The sequence below is a fragment of the Manis javanica genome, chromosome 7 (assembly GCF_040802235.1).
Source record: "Manis javanica isolate MJ-LG chromosome 7, MJ_LKY, whole genome shotgun sequence".
NCBI lineage: Eukaryota > Metazoa > Chordata > Mammalia > Pholidota > Manidae > Manis > Manis javanica.
This window is the reverse complement of record NC_133162.1, coordinates 10,839,867-10,856,639: the sequence shown is the minus strand read 5'-3', so window position 1 is coordinate 10,856,639 and position 16,773 is coordinate 10,839,867. Positions and strand designations below refer to the sequence as shown.

Here is a 16,773-nt window from a genome sequence, read left to right as displayed (position 1 = left end):
CTGTGCTCTTTTTAGGGGTGCTCCCATCTAGAGCAGTCCCTGTAAGATGGCCCTGTAGAGGTGGTTTGTGGGAGGCAAATTCCCTCAACTTTTGCTTGTCTGGGAATTGTTTAATCCCTTCTTCATATTTAAATGGTAATCGTGCTGGATACAGTATCCTTGGTTCAAGGCCCTTCTGTTTCATTGCATTAAATATATCATGCCCTTCTCTTATGGCCTGTAAGGTTTCTGTCGAGAAGTCTGATGATAGCCTGATGGGTTTTCCTTTATAGGTGACCTTTTTCTCTCTAGCTGCCTTTAAAACTCTCTCCTTGTCCTTGATCTTTGCCATTTTAATTATTTTGTGTCTTGGTGTTGTCTTCCTTGGAACCTTTCTGTTGGGAGTTCTGTGTATTTCCGTGGTCTGTTCGATTATTTCCTCCCCCAGTTTAGGGAAGTTTTCAGCAATTATTTCTTCAAAGACACTTTCTATCCCTTCTTCTCTCTCTTCTTCTTCTGGTACCCCTATAATACGGATATTGTTCCTTTTGGATTGGTCACACAGTTCTCTTAATATTGTTTCATTCCTGGAGATCCTTTTATCTCTCTCTATGTCAGCTTCTATGCATTCCTGCTCTCTGGTTTCTATTCCATCAATGGCCTCTTGTGTCTTATCCATTCTGCTTATAAATCCTTCCAGAATTTGTTTCACTTCTGTGATCTCCTTCCTGACATCTGTGATATCCCTCTCGACTTCATCCTTTAGCTCTTTCATATTTCTCTGCATCTCTGTCAGCATGTTTATGATTTTTATTTTGAATTCTTTTTCAGTAAGACTGGTTAGGTCTGCCGCTTTCTCTGGTGTTGTCTCTGTCATCTTGGTTTGCCTTTAATTTTGCCTTTTCATGGTGATAGAGATAGTTTGCAGAGCTGGGACGAGTGACGGCTGGAAGAACTTTCCTTCTTGTTGGTTTGTGGCCTTCCTCTCCTGGGAGAACAGCGACCTCTAGTGGCTTGTGCTGGGCAGCTGCGCGCAGACAGGGCTTCTGCTTCCTGCCCGGCTGCTATGGAATTTATCTCTGCTGTTGCTGTGGGCGTGGCTTGCCTTGGGCTGTCGCTCCAATATGGTGGATCTGCGTTGGAGGGGGAGCGGCTGGGAGGCTATTTATCTCCATGAGGGGCCTCCATGCTCCCTGCTGCCCAGGGGGTTAGAGTCCCCAGAGATCCCCAGTTTCCCTGCCTTTGGACTAAGTGTCCCGGGGCACTTCAGTCTGGTTTTGGGGTGTCTGTCCCTCTAAGACTTCCAAAAAGCACTCGCAAAAAAAAAAAAAAAGATTAAAAAGTAATTTAAAAAAACAACAAAAAAAGCCGCTCCCGTTTCTTTGTTCTCTGGCGTCAGCCTCAGGCACCTGCTCACCGGTCCTGCCACCCTGTTTCCCTAGTATCGAGGACCCCACACATGCACTGTGTCTGCGCTCTGGTGCGGATGGCTGGGGCTGGGTGCTTAGCAGTCCCGGACTCCTTCTCCCTCCTGCTCAGATCTCTCTCCTCCCACCGGGAGCTGGGGGGAGGGGTGCTCGGGTCCTGCGGGGCCGGGGCTTGTATCTTACCCCCTTCGGGAGGCGCTGTGTTCTCGCAGGTGTGGATGTGGTCTGGATGTTGTCCTATGTCCTCTGGTCTCTATTTTAGGAAGAGTTGTCTTTGTTATATTTTCATAAATGTATGTGGTTTTGGGAGAAGATTTCCGCTGCTCTACTCACGCCGCCATCTTGGCTCCCTCTCTGTATTTAATTTTAAGACCACAAATTTCATTTAGTATCTGAGTTAGAGCTGCTATTTTTTTAGTGTGTTTTTGGAGAAATTTTTGAGCAGTTATATTTGAGTTTCAGATACCCTTCAGTGCATCGCAGAGATGCTACAGATCACCAAGCAAGCCATGGGATTAGATGTACCAATAATCGAGAAAAAACTTGAGAGGTGAGTATACTGCTTTGATTTTCTCTCACAAGTAAAGGCATTATCATCCAAAATCTTATCCTATTTAAAATTATTTTCAAGGAGGAGGAGGTGGGGGGCAAGGGGAAGGAACCACATTATGATAATTAATATGTTGGTATTTAGGGAGGGGGAGGTATCACATTTCTGTGAATCAAAAATAATACTTTCTGTTTAAATTATGGCCACAAGCTATGTATTTTAAAACAAATATACTCAAGAGACGAATAATTCATATTTAAGTAAATAAACAACCAACATATTTTAAACACTAGGTTTTTGAATTTTCGAAAAGAATGCCCATAAACATTTCTTATCATTTAAAATTTATAGCTTTTTCCATCTAATGAGCAGGTTTCATAGTCCACATTCTATTAAAGAGAGCCAGTCATCTAAAGAACAGCATTCTCTTTGTTAGTAGAGACTTTAATGTCTGTTTCACTAGTCTTGTAACATCATAATTTTTATGAAATAGTCTCATGACCAGCAATACTGTATGACTGGCCAGAATCAAATGTTTGTACTGAGATATGTGACAAATAGCACTGACTTTTTCTCATAGCTCTCGTGAGGGGTGCCAAAAGGAAAAACAGAGTTTAATTATGTTAAATGTAACCAAGCTTTTTAGAAAAATTATGGTAACCCATAGAAAACTGAATTCACCTCCATCTGAATTTAGTCGAATTGGAATGTTTATAGACCGCTTTAGGTGAGATGCAGTAGGTTCCCATTTATAGTCAGCATTGCCTTTGCTGGCTGTTGAGGTTGTAGTTTGGTAGACCTGCACTCCCCCAAATGGTAGCCACTTACTGCATGTGACTGGACTCTTTAAAATGTGGCTACTATAGCAGTTCCCCCTTTGCCACGGTTTCAGTTACCCCTGTCAACCAGAGTCCAGATGCAGATGGTCCTACTTCTGATGTATTATTGTCAGGAGGTCAATAAGAGCCTTATGCTGTATCACAGTGCCTACCTCATTCACCTCCCTTCATCTCACCACATAGGAATTTTATCTCACATCGTCACACAAAGGGTGAGTACAGTACAAAAGTATTTTGAGAGACACCACATTCACATAACATAGTACATTGTTGTAATTTTTGTTAGTAGTTATTGTTGTTAATCTTTTACTGGGCCTAATTTGTGAGTTAAACTTTATCATAGTTGTTTAAGTATAGGAAAAGCATAGTGTACAGAGGGCCCAGCGTTATTCAGTTCCAGGAACCCACTGGAGGTCCTTGAAAAAATCCTTGCAGTTAAGGGGAGAGGAGTACTGTCAGTCTGAATTTTGGTGTGGGTTTTTGAAACAAATTTATTCTAATACACAAGACCCAGGCTGGGGCCCATCCTTTCTCCACCGCCTCCGCCTCTGAGTACCAGGGAGAAGCAGTTGAAGGAAACATGCAGTAACAATGATCAGTTACAAAAGTTTGATCCAAAAGAACTCAACAAAATTAATGCAGTTATTGTGAAGAGCATCACCCATCACTGAGTAGAATTAGGATATTGCAGACACAGTGTTTCCATAGGGTGGCTCTTGAGGGCACCAGGTGGCCTGTTTGAGGAAGACGAGGACAGAGTACATGGTAGGAGACATCTGTGGCCTACTTGCTGGACTTAGAAGCAGCCCAGCCAGTTCCCACGCAGTACCTGGGGATGACTCAGCAGCATCCTGAACAAAGGCTCCCGCTGCCTGTTGCAATACTATACTCATTGACTGTCTCAAAGACTTACAACAAAAAAAGAGTAAGATAGCTCAAAAAAGGAAAAAGATAGCTCAGTCGTCTTTTAATATTGATATATGTACATAAGAGATGATAACATTTTTGTATGTATTGGCTATGTAAAGTACTACCAAAATTTCACATTTTTTAATGTGGCTGCTAGAAAATTTTAAATTACATATATAGCTCATATATTTATTTCTATTGGACAGTACTGTTTTAGCATCAATTCTAAGGAGTTATCTGAATTTATTAATTAGCAATGCACTGTTTTCAAAGAAATTAGGGCTGAATTTCATTTTAATAATTGGAGTGATATATTGGATTCTATGGGAACTAACTTTTTTCTCCTTTGATTTGTAGGAAGAGCAGTAAACCTCATGAAGACATCATTGGCATCAGATCTAAAAACCAAGGCTCTTTGGCCCAGGGAAAAAAATTTTTAATGAGCAAATTTTCATCGCTAAATCAAAAAGTGAAACAGACCAAATCCAATGTAAATATTGGCAATCTACGAAAGCTAGGAAACTTTACGAAACCTGAAATGAAAGTTAACTTTCTAAAACCGAACTTAAAAGTAAATCTTTGGAAATCAGATAGTAGCCTTGAAACCATGGAAAACACAGGTGTGATGGATAATAAAGTCCAGGGAGAGTCTGATGGGGAAATGTCTTCAGATAATGACTCATACCATTCTGATGAATTCCTTACAAATTCCAAGTCTGATGAAGAAAAGCAGCTAGGTAATTCTTTAGAGAACGTAGCGCCAGTGGACTATGTTCTTCCTAGTTGTGGTATTATTGCTTCAGCACCTCGACTAGGCAGTCGATCCCAGTCCATTGGCAGCACTGATACCAGCATTCACGGTCCTTCGGAGGTTGCTCTTGCTCATGGAAGTGGCCTTGGAAAAGACCATGAGTCTCCTTTGAAGAAAAGTCCTTCTGCTGACAGCCTGTTGACGGGCTTTTTCAAGCCCATGGATGTTTACTGCCACAGATTTGTGCAAGATGCACAAAACAAAATGACCCATCTATCAGAAACCATGTCTGTTTCTCAGCAGGCTAGTGAGGAAGGAAATCAAATGACCAATCAAGTTTCTAATGAAGAAAGCCAATCTGAGTCAACAGAACAGGTACCTTCTCGGCCGTCTCAGTTAGATGTGTCTTTTTCTGCAACAGGCCCACAGTTTTTGTCTGTTGAACCGGTGCATTCAGTCTTATCTCAAAAGACCCCCAGCTCCACACCCAGCATGCATGAATCGGAGACTGGGCTTCGTGTGACTCCTTCTCCTTCAGAGAGCGCCAGCAGCAGGGCCGCCTCTCCCTTTGCAAAGATTCGAAGTTCCATGGTCCAAGTTGCCAGTATTACCCAAGCTGGGTTAACACAGGGGATAAACTTTGCAGTGGCAAAGGTTCAGAAGAGCCCTGCTGAACCTGAAGTGGTTAATGAAGTCCAGCACAATGAACTTAAAAATATGTTTACACAATGCCAGACACGAATAATTCAGATTTAGGTTTTAGCCACAAAGAATCCTCCTGTGGCTTTTATTTAATCCAAAAAAAAGGTTTCATGTATTGGGCTATTTTAACCTGTACTGTCTTTGAACCTAGGGATCACAAATCCTGTTCATTGGGGAAAGGTTTTAGAGGGAGTCTGAACTTAATCAGATTTCCAGAATTGGGAACGAGGTAACAGAAGTGCTTCATCCTAGAATGTGTGAACCTAAGTAGCTTATACACTACGGAGCAATTTGTTTCTTTGAAAGTAATAGAAATAGATGACTTTGGTTTATAATAACCTGAACCTTTTTTGGAGCGGGGTGGGTGGGTGGAGTGTGTGAAATTTGATGCATAACAGATGGACATGTGTACATTTAGGGGATTAGCATTTTTCATAATTTTTGTTCTACTTGTCAGTTTGTTTCTGGGTATAACCCTCTACAAGGTAAATACATTTAGTTTTTAGTGACTTCCAAGTGTTACTAGTACAGAGAAGCATCTGAGTATAAAAACTTGGTTTAGTTTTGTTGTCTTAATCATTCCCTATGAAGAGTTAAGAGGGTTATTGGCACTACATTCAAGAAAGTATGCCTATTTGATCCTAAATTCCCCTATATTGTTTACACAGTTCTAAAATGTCCTGTCACCTTGTATATTCCAAAGTCTAGGACCATTAAGACTTCTTAGTCATAAAACCTGAGGTATTAGATGTGAATACCAGCACATATTTAATTTTGCTCTTTTCAGGAATGTACACTTATTAGAATACTAGTAAATCTTTAAAGATGTCTTCAGGCTGTTAATTTTTTACAGGGGGCATTCCTTAACGTCTTATATAGACTGTCGTACAACTACTGAAAATACAGTCTGATGCACATTTGTGCTAAAACTGATTTTATTACTGTAACCCTGACCACTGACCAAGGCCTCTCCTATAATCCATAGAAGAAGAAAAATTTGCACACTTTATTCCAAGTAAGTATTTGGTTTGTCTGGTATCTTTAGAGCCTTACTCTGTTGAAGTAATTCTCAGCCAAACATTATGTCTCTTGTAAATTTGATAAGTATTTCCACTTTTGTTATTTATTAGTGGTATCTTTTTTTTTTTGAGGTGTCTAATCTTGTGACTATTTAAAATAAAGTAATTATAATTTAAAGTGACAGTGTGTATGAGAATTTCTTGAATATCATTTTAAGATAAGGGTTTGACTTTTAAATCAAAGAATTCATAAGCAAGTTTGTTACAATTGAACACTTGGTCCCAGTCTAATACTTTTGAAGTTAAGTTAAAAGTGTTAAAATGTATCACAAACTATTAAATTTTAAAACCCAAGCGTTGAAACTGAATGCTTTACTCTGATCTTTACCAGCTTTTCTTCTGAGTCCTGAAAATATCAAGGGAAATAAGAGAATATAAACCAAGATCATGTGATAAAATGTTTTTAAGCTCCATAGTAATTAATTCCAAAGAGGTTCTTGAAAACTGAAATAAATGTGATGTTTAATTCCAATCAGGGTAATGACACATCTGTTCAGTTTCCTGGTTATTCAAACAGGATTAACATCACATTACATCAACAAATGTAATGTCTGAGTATGTAGGCAGGAGGGATAAAGGGTTTCTGAAGCCCAGAATTCCTCTCCTACCTGAGTAGGGTTTTCAGGAGGAGGACGCTGCAGTACCACCTCCCATACGTAAGTTTACCTATTATTGGTTTTCCATCAAGAGGACACAGGATCTTTTTCCACACAGATTACATGGGGTGAGTCTTTAATTCATGAAAAACAGCCCAAAGAACTAGTAATTTGGAAGTTTTATTTATTCGAAAGAGGGTTTTATGTTCAAGGGAACTTTTCTGCAAGCCCAAACAAATTATGTAATTCTTTGGCAAATTACAGTTCACATTGGCACAATAAACACATGGTAACAACTATCTACTCTGATGAATTTTATTCTCACAAACTCAGTTGAGCCTTTATTTCTGAAAGTTTAAGGAATATCTGGTCTAACAGTTGTAAAAATGAAAACCAGTTAGAATTCTAAATATAAACATATTTACATTAGTTTATAAAAATAGATTTGCATTTAGGAAAAGTTAAACTAGTTTTTACTTCATTAGGCATAATAAATTCCTCAAATTTTAAAGCTGACCCTGTTTCCTTGGTTATCAATGTCAATTTAGGCCTGGGGTCAGGGGGTGATTTATGGATAATTTAACTGATTTCTATTGTTTCCAAATAGGTAAGTTACTAAAGAAATTTATATATAACCGTGATAGCTTAAAGAAGTAATGTTCTAACCTCTCCAAAGATTCCTGATGCCACAGTTATACTACTGTACTTTCATTAGTTTGATTTCTAGCTATGGGTAACAGTATTTTTGCTCCTTTAAAAACTTCTGTTAAAATTGTCAATGGTCTGGGGAAAAACCTTTACTTACAATTTTATGGGCATTCCTGGGCTAGCAGACAATGTTAGTTGATCCTGACATATCTGGAACTAATTGATAAATAGTTCAAAATACAACCATCAAAGCAAGTAAATGACATTTATTAGGAAAAGAAAACTTTTTTTCCTAAATAAGGCATTTAAAAAAAATTAACTATTTTGCTCTCTTATGTGGGCAAAACAACTCCACAGGGCAGCATTCCCTTAAGTGAGTCCCATAAAACAGTGGTTCCCAAATGCACTGGGAAAAATGAGAAAGGACAATGAGTGTTCTTTCCAAAAGCTACATTTATTCCATTTAAAGGACTACCCTTGTTCTGAGATTGTCCTTTTATGGAAAAAAAAAAAATGATAACATTTCTTTCTTTCAGATTACTTGGCAAAATAAATTGGCAGCCCTGTCCCAAAATTTTTTGGAAATTTTACTGGTCTGTGAAATTCAAAAGTTTGGGAACCACTGACTAGTTTTGCAGATTGTTAACAACTGTTAAATGGGGAAAAGCTTCTGTGGTCACATTTGGGAAATAATACAGAATCTCACATGGTCATGTGAATTAGTGGCAAGTATACCCCATTCCCCAAACCTGAACCACTGAATATTCAGATCTACTATTAATTGTAAAGACTCAAAAATCTGAAGTGAACAACTCTTAGTTCAGAATTTCAACAATTTTCTTCAAATGAAGTTGATATTAGCATTTCAACAGTCTGGCCTATGACTTAATTGAAGCTAAGGAAATGGTATAATCAGCAACATTATCAATATTAAACCTTTAATATCAAATACATTTTTGTACATTGTTACTAATTTATATTACTATAAAACAAACTTCAAAAGCTCCATAAAATCAGTAAGGTAAAAGCCCTTACTGAATATTATATAAACTTCAGATGTTACCAGGATGGATTTCAGGAAAAGTCATTGGTGTTTGATACAAATTATCTACAAAACAATGTGGTATAAATGATATTTGAATTTTACAGTAATGTGGCTACAATCTGTCCATCTTTCACAGGAATCAGCTCTTTAAAGTTCATTTCCATTCATACATTTCTGCTGCTGAAGCCTGGTTCTTCTTAAAGACTCCAGCTGTTTTGCTCTTATCCACCGTTCTCTTGACAGCGTTGTCTGACCAGCACTCAGAGACAGAAACCTGGTTTGAAATACAGAAACAAAGTCAAGTCTACACCTAAGATGATCTCTTTTCTCTCTTTTTTAAGACCTAGGAATTCTGGGAGACAGGACCGTCTGGTAGCTACACACAAGTGAAGTGCCAAGTTAAGAGTTCTACAAAGGACTCTTTTATTGAGAGTCAAGTCTGGAGGATGACTTACTCTTTGAAGCTTAGAGAAGCACTGGTATGGCTGCTCCGTGGAAGTGATCCCCCCGCCAAATACAATTCCCCCCAAGTGAGCTATTTCACAAGGCATTTTATTTAAAAGGAAAGAGTTCCTTTCCAGTTGTAGAAGTCTGCCTCAGTTACTCCTAAATAGATTAGAAGGTTCATAAATAACTGGCTGAAGAAGCAGGCTTGGACGCATACCACTCACCGAGCTACCACGAGCAGCTGGTGAAGATCGTCAGCAGTGATGCTCTGGGGATCGTTCTTGCGCATCTCCACAAAGTCATCTTCAACTGCCTTTATCAAAAGAGCAAATGGACTTTAAAACTGTTCCTGATGAGCAGACACTTAATATTTTGTAGGGAAAAGAAACTAACATGGTTCCTTGACTGATGGAAAAAATGAAGTCAGCCTTGCCTCTTAGACAAATGAGACAATGTGGGTTAAGGGACTGAGAGCCACACTTCACACAGATCAGTAATACTACTGATGAAAGTATTCTAAACGAAATAACAAAACTCAGATTTGTTTCAGAGGGCCAGGAAAATAGGTAAGTCAGCAACTTGTATAGCAAAAATGATGCCTTAAACAGGGAAGAGTGACATCAAAAACGGCAGAGTAAGGACCTCTGAAAATTCTCTTCTCCATTGTAGGGAATGAGAACACAAGCAAAAATGATCAAAATCAGCTTCTTCAAAAGTCAAGAAATTAACCGGACAGTTGTAGCAATCCCAGGAGCATGTATTCAAGACAGTAAGAACTTTGAGCTTTGAGGCATTTTAAAACATGCCCTATTCCACCACTCCTCCAAGCAACTCTGAAAACAGCCTGGCAAACACTGGAGAGGGTACTGGCTAGAGCTCTTTCTAAGCACCATTCCCAGAGAACTGTCAACATTTGATTGATTGGTGTGGAAGAATCTGCGAGGTTGTCTTTTATTTTACCTGACTGGGAGCCTGTCCAGAGCTCCAGTGTAAACAGCCTCTTCCCCTAGAACATTTATCAAAAGTAATCAGAAGCAATTATTGATCATCTTGGCTGCCTCAGGCATTAAATGAAAAGAAAAACTAGGGAATGAAATGTCTATAGGAGGCTTTGAAAGCTACACACACACACACACACACACACACTCTCTCTCTCTCTTTCTCTCTCTCTCCCCCCTAGGAATTTAAAGGCCACCCACATGCACGGGCCTGTGTGTATGCTCTGAGGATCTAAGAAAGACTTAAGGTCTCTCCTTTGAATAACCCTGAGGCTCTGTGCAAAATTAAAGTGAAAGCTAGAGCATAGTTATAAACTGCATGGCTGAGTTTCAAAGGCTTGCCCCAACATGGTAACAGGGCCTTTTGGCTTAGATTGGGAGACTTAACTGCTTCCAGACATCTATGGAAATTAAATTTCTATGTAATTACTGATTGGCCACTAAGCTAACAGACACTTCAGTCCCTGCATACTCCAAAGAATAGAATACAGAATTCATAAAAGTCACCAAACAAGCAACAAGAGCAAACAGCAGTAACACACCTTAGGAAGTGGGGAGAATTGGCCAGAGCAGAGTTGCCACATCATATTACTTAACAGGTCTGGCTTTCAACACAAAAATTAGGACACATACAAAGCAACAAGAACATACGGCCCCCTTCACTGGGAAAACAGTTAATAGGAGCCATCCTTGAGGAAACCCAAATACTGGACTTACTAGACAACAACTTTAAACCAGTTTTTCTATATACATTCAAATAACTAAATGACACCACATATAAAGAACTAAAAGAAAGTATGAGAATGATGTCTCATCAAATAGAAAATATCAATAGAGGCAGAAATTATTTAAAAAACATATTTCTAAATGAAATAAACTCACTAGAAAAGCTCAAGAGCATATTTGAGCACAAAGAGGAAAGATTCTGCAAAACGGAAGATGGGTGGGCTGATCTTACTCAGCCTCTGGAACAGAAAGCAAAAAGACTGAGGAAACCTGAACAGAGACCCTAAAACGTGAGCCACCATCAGATGCACCAACATCCATACATGGGAGTGACCAAGGGAAGGGAGAAATGAGCAGAAAGAAACTAAAGAAATAATGGCCAAAAACTTGCAAAGTATTTCCTGAAACCTTACCCCAGGTGTGCAATAATCTCTATATCCAAGAATCTCAACAAAGTCCAAGTGAGATGAGCTTAAGAGATCCACACCTAGATACACCACAGTTAAACTGTCAAAAGCTAAAGAATCTTGAAACAAAACAAAAATGCCTCCTTGTGTACAAAGAATCCTCTCACCAGAAACTAGCTGACTTCTCATCAAAAGAGGTTAGAAGGTAGTTGTAGGACATACTGAAAGTGCTGAAAGAAAAAGCTTATAAACCAAGAATTCCACACCCAGCAAAACTAGTCTTCATAAATGAAGGAGAAATTAAGACATTGCCAGATAGGAAACACTTTAAAGAGACCTGCCCTGCAAGAAATACCAAAGACAGTCCTTCAGGCTGAAATGAAAGGGGGACATGGTAAATGGAATCCATGTAAAGATCACTGGTAACAGTAACAACAGAGGGGAATGTGAAAAGCAGCATAATGTTTTTTTCTTTGTGCTTTTAAAGACAAACAGCATAAAGTAACCATTATAAATGTACTTATGGACACATACCAAGATACAGTCTGTATTATGATAAAGCACAAAGTGGGGGAGAAGGAATAGAATGATAAAGCAGAAACTTTTCTGTGTATGTTGTGATGACATTAGAATTAATTCTAAATAAACTGTTGTAGTTTTTTAAGACGTGAACGGTAGTCCCAAGGACAAATACCAAAAACGAAAAGACATGGAAATTAAAACTGTACACTAGAAATATCTATTTCACACAAAAGAAGACAATAATGGAGGAACAGAGGAACAAAAAAAGACCTAAGATACATAGAAAACAAAGAGCAAAATTACTTTATCAGTAATTACAGTAAATGTAAATTGATCAAACACTCAAAGCAGGGAAATCCTTTAATTATATCCCCAATTACCTTGGTTATTTCATCAGATATGCTATAATCCAGGAACCTCAAAAGGGTCAGATAGATGCGGAATTTATTCAGCACGGAAGGCAGCACTGCCGAGAGCAGGCTGTTCATGTGCTCCTCCATGTTTGGTGGGATGAGCTGTGGCTGTAAGTGGATCTGGCAGTCTGCCTAAAAAGAGAGACAGCACACGGTATTTTCCAAATTCTTCAGTTAATCTAAATGTCAGGAGGATGTATGACCTCTATCAGCCCCTGAGGGAATTAGAAAACACTACTTATTATTGAGGAGAGATTGCTATTTAACATTAATTTACATGCAATCTAACTCCAGCAGTAATTATAAAAGTTAGCCTTTTCTTGATTACTTATGTTTCCTCAACAGTATCAGTAAACATATAAAAAGGAGCTCTGAAAAGCAGCTAACTGCAACGTTTTAGATATTTCCTTAATCATGGCGTATGTACTCCACCTTACTGAACTGCAATTCTAGAAACCACATAAAGCAAACCACTTTCCCACAGAAAACTTACAAACGGCCGTTTCACTCTCATTCACAGGCAGTTTCTCATAAATGACAAGTGAACACTATTATACAGAGAAACTATGTATCTTTTAAACAAATGGGCATAGTTCCCATCATTAAAAGGCTCAGAATTAAAAGCTCTCTTCATCCGTCACTCTGATGATTTACCAGAGCAGTTCACAAAAAGCATAAAAATAATTACCAAGTTATCAGGAATATTTTAAAAGGAACTCTAAAGTATTTCTTACATAAGATTGGCAGAAAACGGTGGGATAGAGGCAGCAAGAACAAAGGACTGGATGTTAATCAGGCAATTTATAGACAGTTTCTACTTTCAATGCCTGCATGTGGGAGTTTTGCTGCCAACAGCTTTCTCTGCTTGTCTTGTGATCTGCTGATAGCTGGTTCTTCAAAGATACAAGGTTGTCATCCAAAGGCTAGAGCAAAATAATCCCTTATTAATAACCAGCAGCCACAATTTTGGAACAAGCTTAACTTATTAATAAGCAGTACCAAGAAACAAAACAAAAACACAGGTATCTTTGCAATGTCATCTCCATAAAATGACTCATACCGGCAGAAGTGATCTCCCCTCGGAAGTAATAAAAACATTAATGTTGCACGGGAATTCCATTTGGTGGTAACTGAAGTCATAATCCACCTTCTGCCAAGTTATTAGGTTGCTCAGGGCAGTCACATTATGAACACCTGGAAAAGCAAGGAAAAGTTATTTAATTTTAATCACCTAAACAAATTAGTTTTGTTGACATTAATTGTAAGACATCAAGTTTCTACTGCTTTAAAAGAGTATAGGAGCTGCCGTCCAATTTACTAAGCTAAGTGTTCATTAGGCAACAGACTTTATAGATATTGTTCCCATGTATGATTACTTTCCAGGCGGTATGTTCATCACAGGGCTAAAATAATATGGCAGAACCAGAACTATTTTTATACAAAGATAAAATTGTTGAGTTTATTGATTTCATGCTCAGCTTTACCTTAAATGTACCCAGTCTACCCTGGTTTTCATTTGACCTTTACCTCTTAAATATATGACCAACAAAGTGTCTTAATTCTCATGTGAGCACAGATAAAGCAATCTGCTTTCTTGTAATTTTATAACATATCCCATAGCTGAGGTTAGTTCAAACCACCCAATATACTAAATATTTTTTTCAGAGATTCTTTGAAAAAATAAACTGCACTGGCAGTAAGAAATATTTCATTAGGTCTTTTCTATACTTTTCTTTTGAGGTAATAAATGACTAAAGGCAAAATCTCCTCCCTTTTCAGCCTTTTGAAAACTACTTGCTATTTCCTTATTCTACTGTACTATTTTCACAACACAACAAAACATAGCTGGTTTACACACTGACCAGTTTATATATATGCTTTAACCAAATTCACAGGGCAGGCCTATGAAATGCGAAGTCTTTACAGAGCCGTGCCCAGCTCTGGCTGTAATGGGAGGTCAGAACCGACAGCAGCACCCACACGTACCCGGCGCGTCCAGCTGCCCCTGCTCCAGGAGAGTCTCATCGATTATCAGAGAGGTGTTGCTGGGGAGCTGCAGGAGCCCACTGACCAGGCGATTGGCTGTATAGTCTTTGTGGGGAATGAATTTCAGATGGTTCATGTTCTCTATAGTCATCTGTAGACGAAAAGACTGCAGAGAGAAATTTTTTAATGAGCAAGGAACTAAGTGTCCCTGTTTTAAGAAAATACGTATTTGGGGTAAACACTGTGTTTTATACAGACAGAAAAACCTCAATTTCTAAGGAAGTGTTGTCACAGTTTCTTAAGCTCTTAGAAACAAAATACTGTCTACATTCTAAATAAGAATTTCACTGATTCTATGAGCTGCTGCATTCTTGCTGTCTTGTTTGGTATTCTTGAAGAATAATTTTTACTTTACCAGTGAACCTGAAACAAATGATAGACAAGTGAGACATATATGCCTCAAATATCCAGAAGCTTAACTTCTTTCTCCTACCACAGGCTAAGAAAATAGAAAATGAAATGTTTATTAATCAGGATGGGGAGGGAAAAGCATAATTTTCCTCCATGCTTCCTGAATTAACAGTAGCATTTCCTCATCACAGACTACAGCAGACTTCTGGACAACCTGCTCTGAGAACCCTGGGGCAGAGCACGCTGAGCTGCGGCTGGGCGCTGCACGGGTGGCAGCTTGCTGCACCCTGCCTGTGTGCCACCTCCTCACCCGGGCCTCACAGAGTGAAGGACCTGTTACCCACCCACACCTCCTCCCGTGCCTGAGCCCACTTCTCAACACCCTCGGCACCCTGCGTCCTCTTCTACCTTTCCAGCCTGAAGGGACCTATGTGTGATGGGGGCAGAGACGGGGTTGGGGAGAAGGGTGTTGTGGAAGAGTTAAGATATATTATCCAAATTTGGAGGATTTTTTACTTTGGCTCAGTAATTTGAAGAAAATGGGGTGCGGGAGGGAACTGTATTACAGATACAAGCAAATGACTGTAAAGTAGCAGAGCCCGATGAAACAGGGTGACGTAGAGCGGAGCCTAGTGCCGTACAAGCATGAGCAGGTCACTAATGATATGTTGTGAAAACTAAAAGGTGTTAAGGAAGACAAGTGTGTAGAAATTTCTGAAACTCAGTGTCAGCTACACATAAACAAGTAATACGGGGAGTGGGCCACAGTAACAGTGAAAGTGTAAATAAGGCCACTACAAATTTGATGTAGGATAAAAAGAACAAAAAAAGAAACCCCTGTCTGTGCTATAACTTTGAACACCCTTCTCGGGCAACTTTCCCACTTAATGTACCTCCTGTCCCAAGTCCGGGCTACCTAACCCTCAGCCTCCCCGCTGGGAGCAGCCCTAGGCTCTCCTCACACCGCACCTCCGACCCTTCGGCCCAGGGCTCATCCCACCCAGCCTCTCGGCTGGCATTCCCCAGTGGTGCCCCCACCGCTCCCTCAGGGGTGCTGCACGGGAGGGACGCATCCTGCACAGCCACCTGGCCTCCTCCACCCGCTTCAGGCCTCCCCCTGAACACCCTGTGGGTGCGGCCTTCCCCGACCACTGTACGCAGCAGCTCCTCGCTGGCCCCCCGCTCAGCACTCTCCCTCCTCCAGGGCCCCTGCTCCATGGCACTGCAGCGACATACTGCGTATTTATTTATTACTTGGTCTTCCACAGTAATTCAAAATAAAATCTGACTATTTCAGTGTTTCTCAAAACGTGGTCCAGGGGACTCCCAGGGTTGCCGAGTCCCTTTTGTGGAACCCATGAGGTCAAAATCATGCACCGATAAAGCCATTCCAGATGCAAGGTGGAGCAGTGCGTTCACTACAGCAGAGTATGACAAGATTGCTGAGGTCACACATGCAACTACCTTTAAGGACAGTTTTGGTCTAGTCTCAAAGAATGTCTAGTTATCTGAAATGGCTATTAAAACAGTCCTTCCTTTGCCAACTGCTCTTCTGCCCCTGTAAAGGCAGCTTTCATTCACATCCGTCAATCAAAACATAATAAACTGAATAAAGAAATAGGCAGGACAATCCAGCTCTCCTGTATTAATCAGGACATTAAAGAGACTGGCAAAAATGTAAAACAGTGTCACTCATATCACTAAATTTTTTGTTTGAAAAACAAGTTATTTTTACTAAAATATTTTATGTTCATATGTAATTTTTTATTTTTAATGAATATTTTAATGTTTTAATTTCTAATATGGTATATTAATGATAATAACCACCCACATAAACTGAGTCCTTAGTAATTTTTTAAGAGTGTAAAAAGTGAGTCACGGTGTGTGAGAAATGCTGGCCTCTTTGGTCCACCGCTGTGTCTACAGGGCCGAGGAGGGTGCTCATAGACACTCGGTAAACATTGGCTGAATGAATGACCTGCTTCAACCTCTTAAATTCCGCAAGTAAGAAGGAACCAGCATTCCTGGCCACGTGATTAGTCAGAAGCAATGCCCCCATTCCTAAGATCTGACTATGACACGAACACTGCATTCCAGATGCCCTGGCAAAAAAAAAAAAAAATCAACTTTCCCAAACTGGAATTAAAATTGGGGCAGCAGTGATAAAGATCTTTATTACCTCAGCTAAAAGTATTATGCTCCTATGATTTAAGTTTTCTAGATTTACGATTTTAATGCACATACAGAATACCAAATTTCAGAAAAGAAATTGGTATCAACCAAGTGTAAAATTTTAAGGGAATTCCTGCCATCATGTTAATTGTTAGACTTACAGAAA

The 16,773-nt window shown here is 39.5% G+C and overlaps 2 protein-coding genes across 4 annotated transcripts in view; one reads left to right on the top strand and one right to left on the bottom strand.

Annotated features, from left to right (window-relative positions):
- The window catches only part of INPP5F (inositol polyphosphate-5-phosphatase F), a 95,846-nt gene extending 89,492 nt beyond the window's left edge, over nucleotides 1-6,354 (top strand). For both annotated transcript variants that reach the window (XM_073240307.1, XM_073240309.1), the window contains 2 exons: nucleotides 1,869-1,956; nucleotides 4,062-6,354. In XM_073240307.1, the coding sequence (XP_073096408.1) occupies nucleotides 1,869-1,956; nucleotides 4,062-5,211 (1,238 nt within the window). In that variant the 3' untranslated portion in view covers nucleotides 5,212-6,354. The remainder of the gene's footprint in view (nucleotides 1-1,868; nucleotides 1,957-4,061) is intronic.
- A 645-nt stretch (nucleotides 6,355-6,999) lies between these two features.
- MCMBP (minichromosome maintenance complex binding protein) overlaps nucleotides 7,000-16,773 on the bottom strand; it is a 43,647-nt gene continuing 33,873 nt past the window's right edge. The window contains exons 12-16 of one of the 2 annotated variants that reach the window (XM_037011255.2): nucleotides 14,025-14,190; nucleotides 13,099-13,232; nucleotides 12,006-12,170; nucleotides 9,197-9,285; nucleotides 7,000-8,799 (exon numbers count right to left, since the gene is read on the bottom strand). In XM_037011255.2, coding sequence (XP_036867150.1) covers nucleotides 8,673-8,799; nucleotides 9,197-9,285; nucleotides 12,006-12,170; nucleotides 13,099-13,232; nucleotides 14,025-14,190 — 681 coding nt within the window. In that variant the 3' untranslated portion in view covers nucleotides 7,000-8,672. Of the gene's footprint in view, nucleotides 8,800-9,196; nucleotides 9,286-12,004; nucleotides 12,171-12,772; nucleotides 12,962-13,098; nucleotides 13,233-14,024; nucleotides 14,191-16,773 lie in introns of those variants that run through there. The other variant, XR_012132986.1, reaches the window with a different exon arrangement.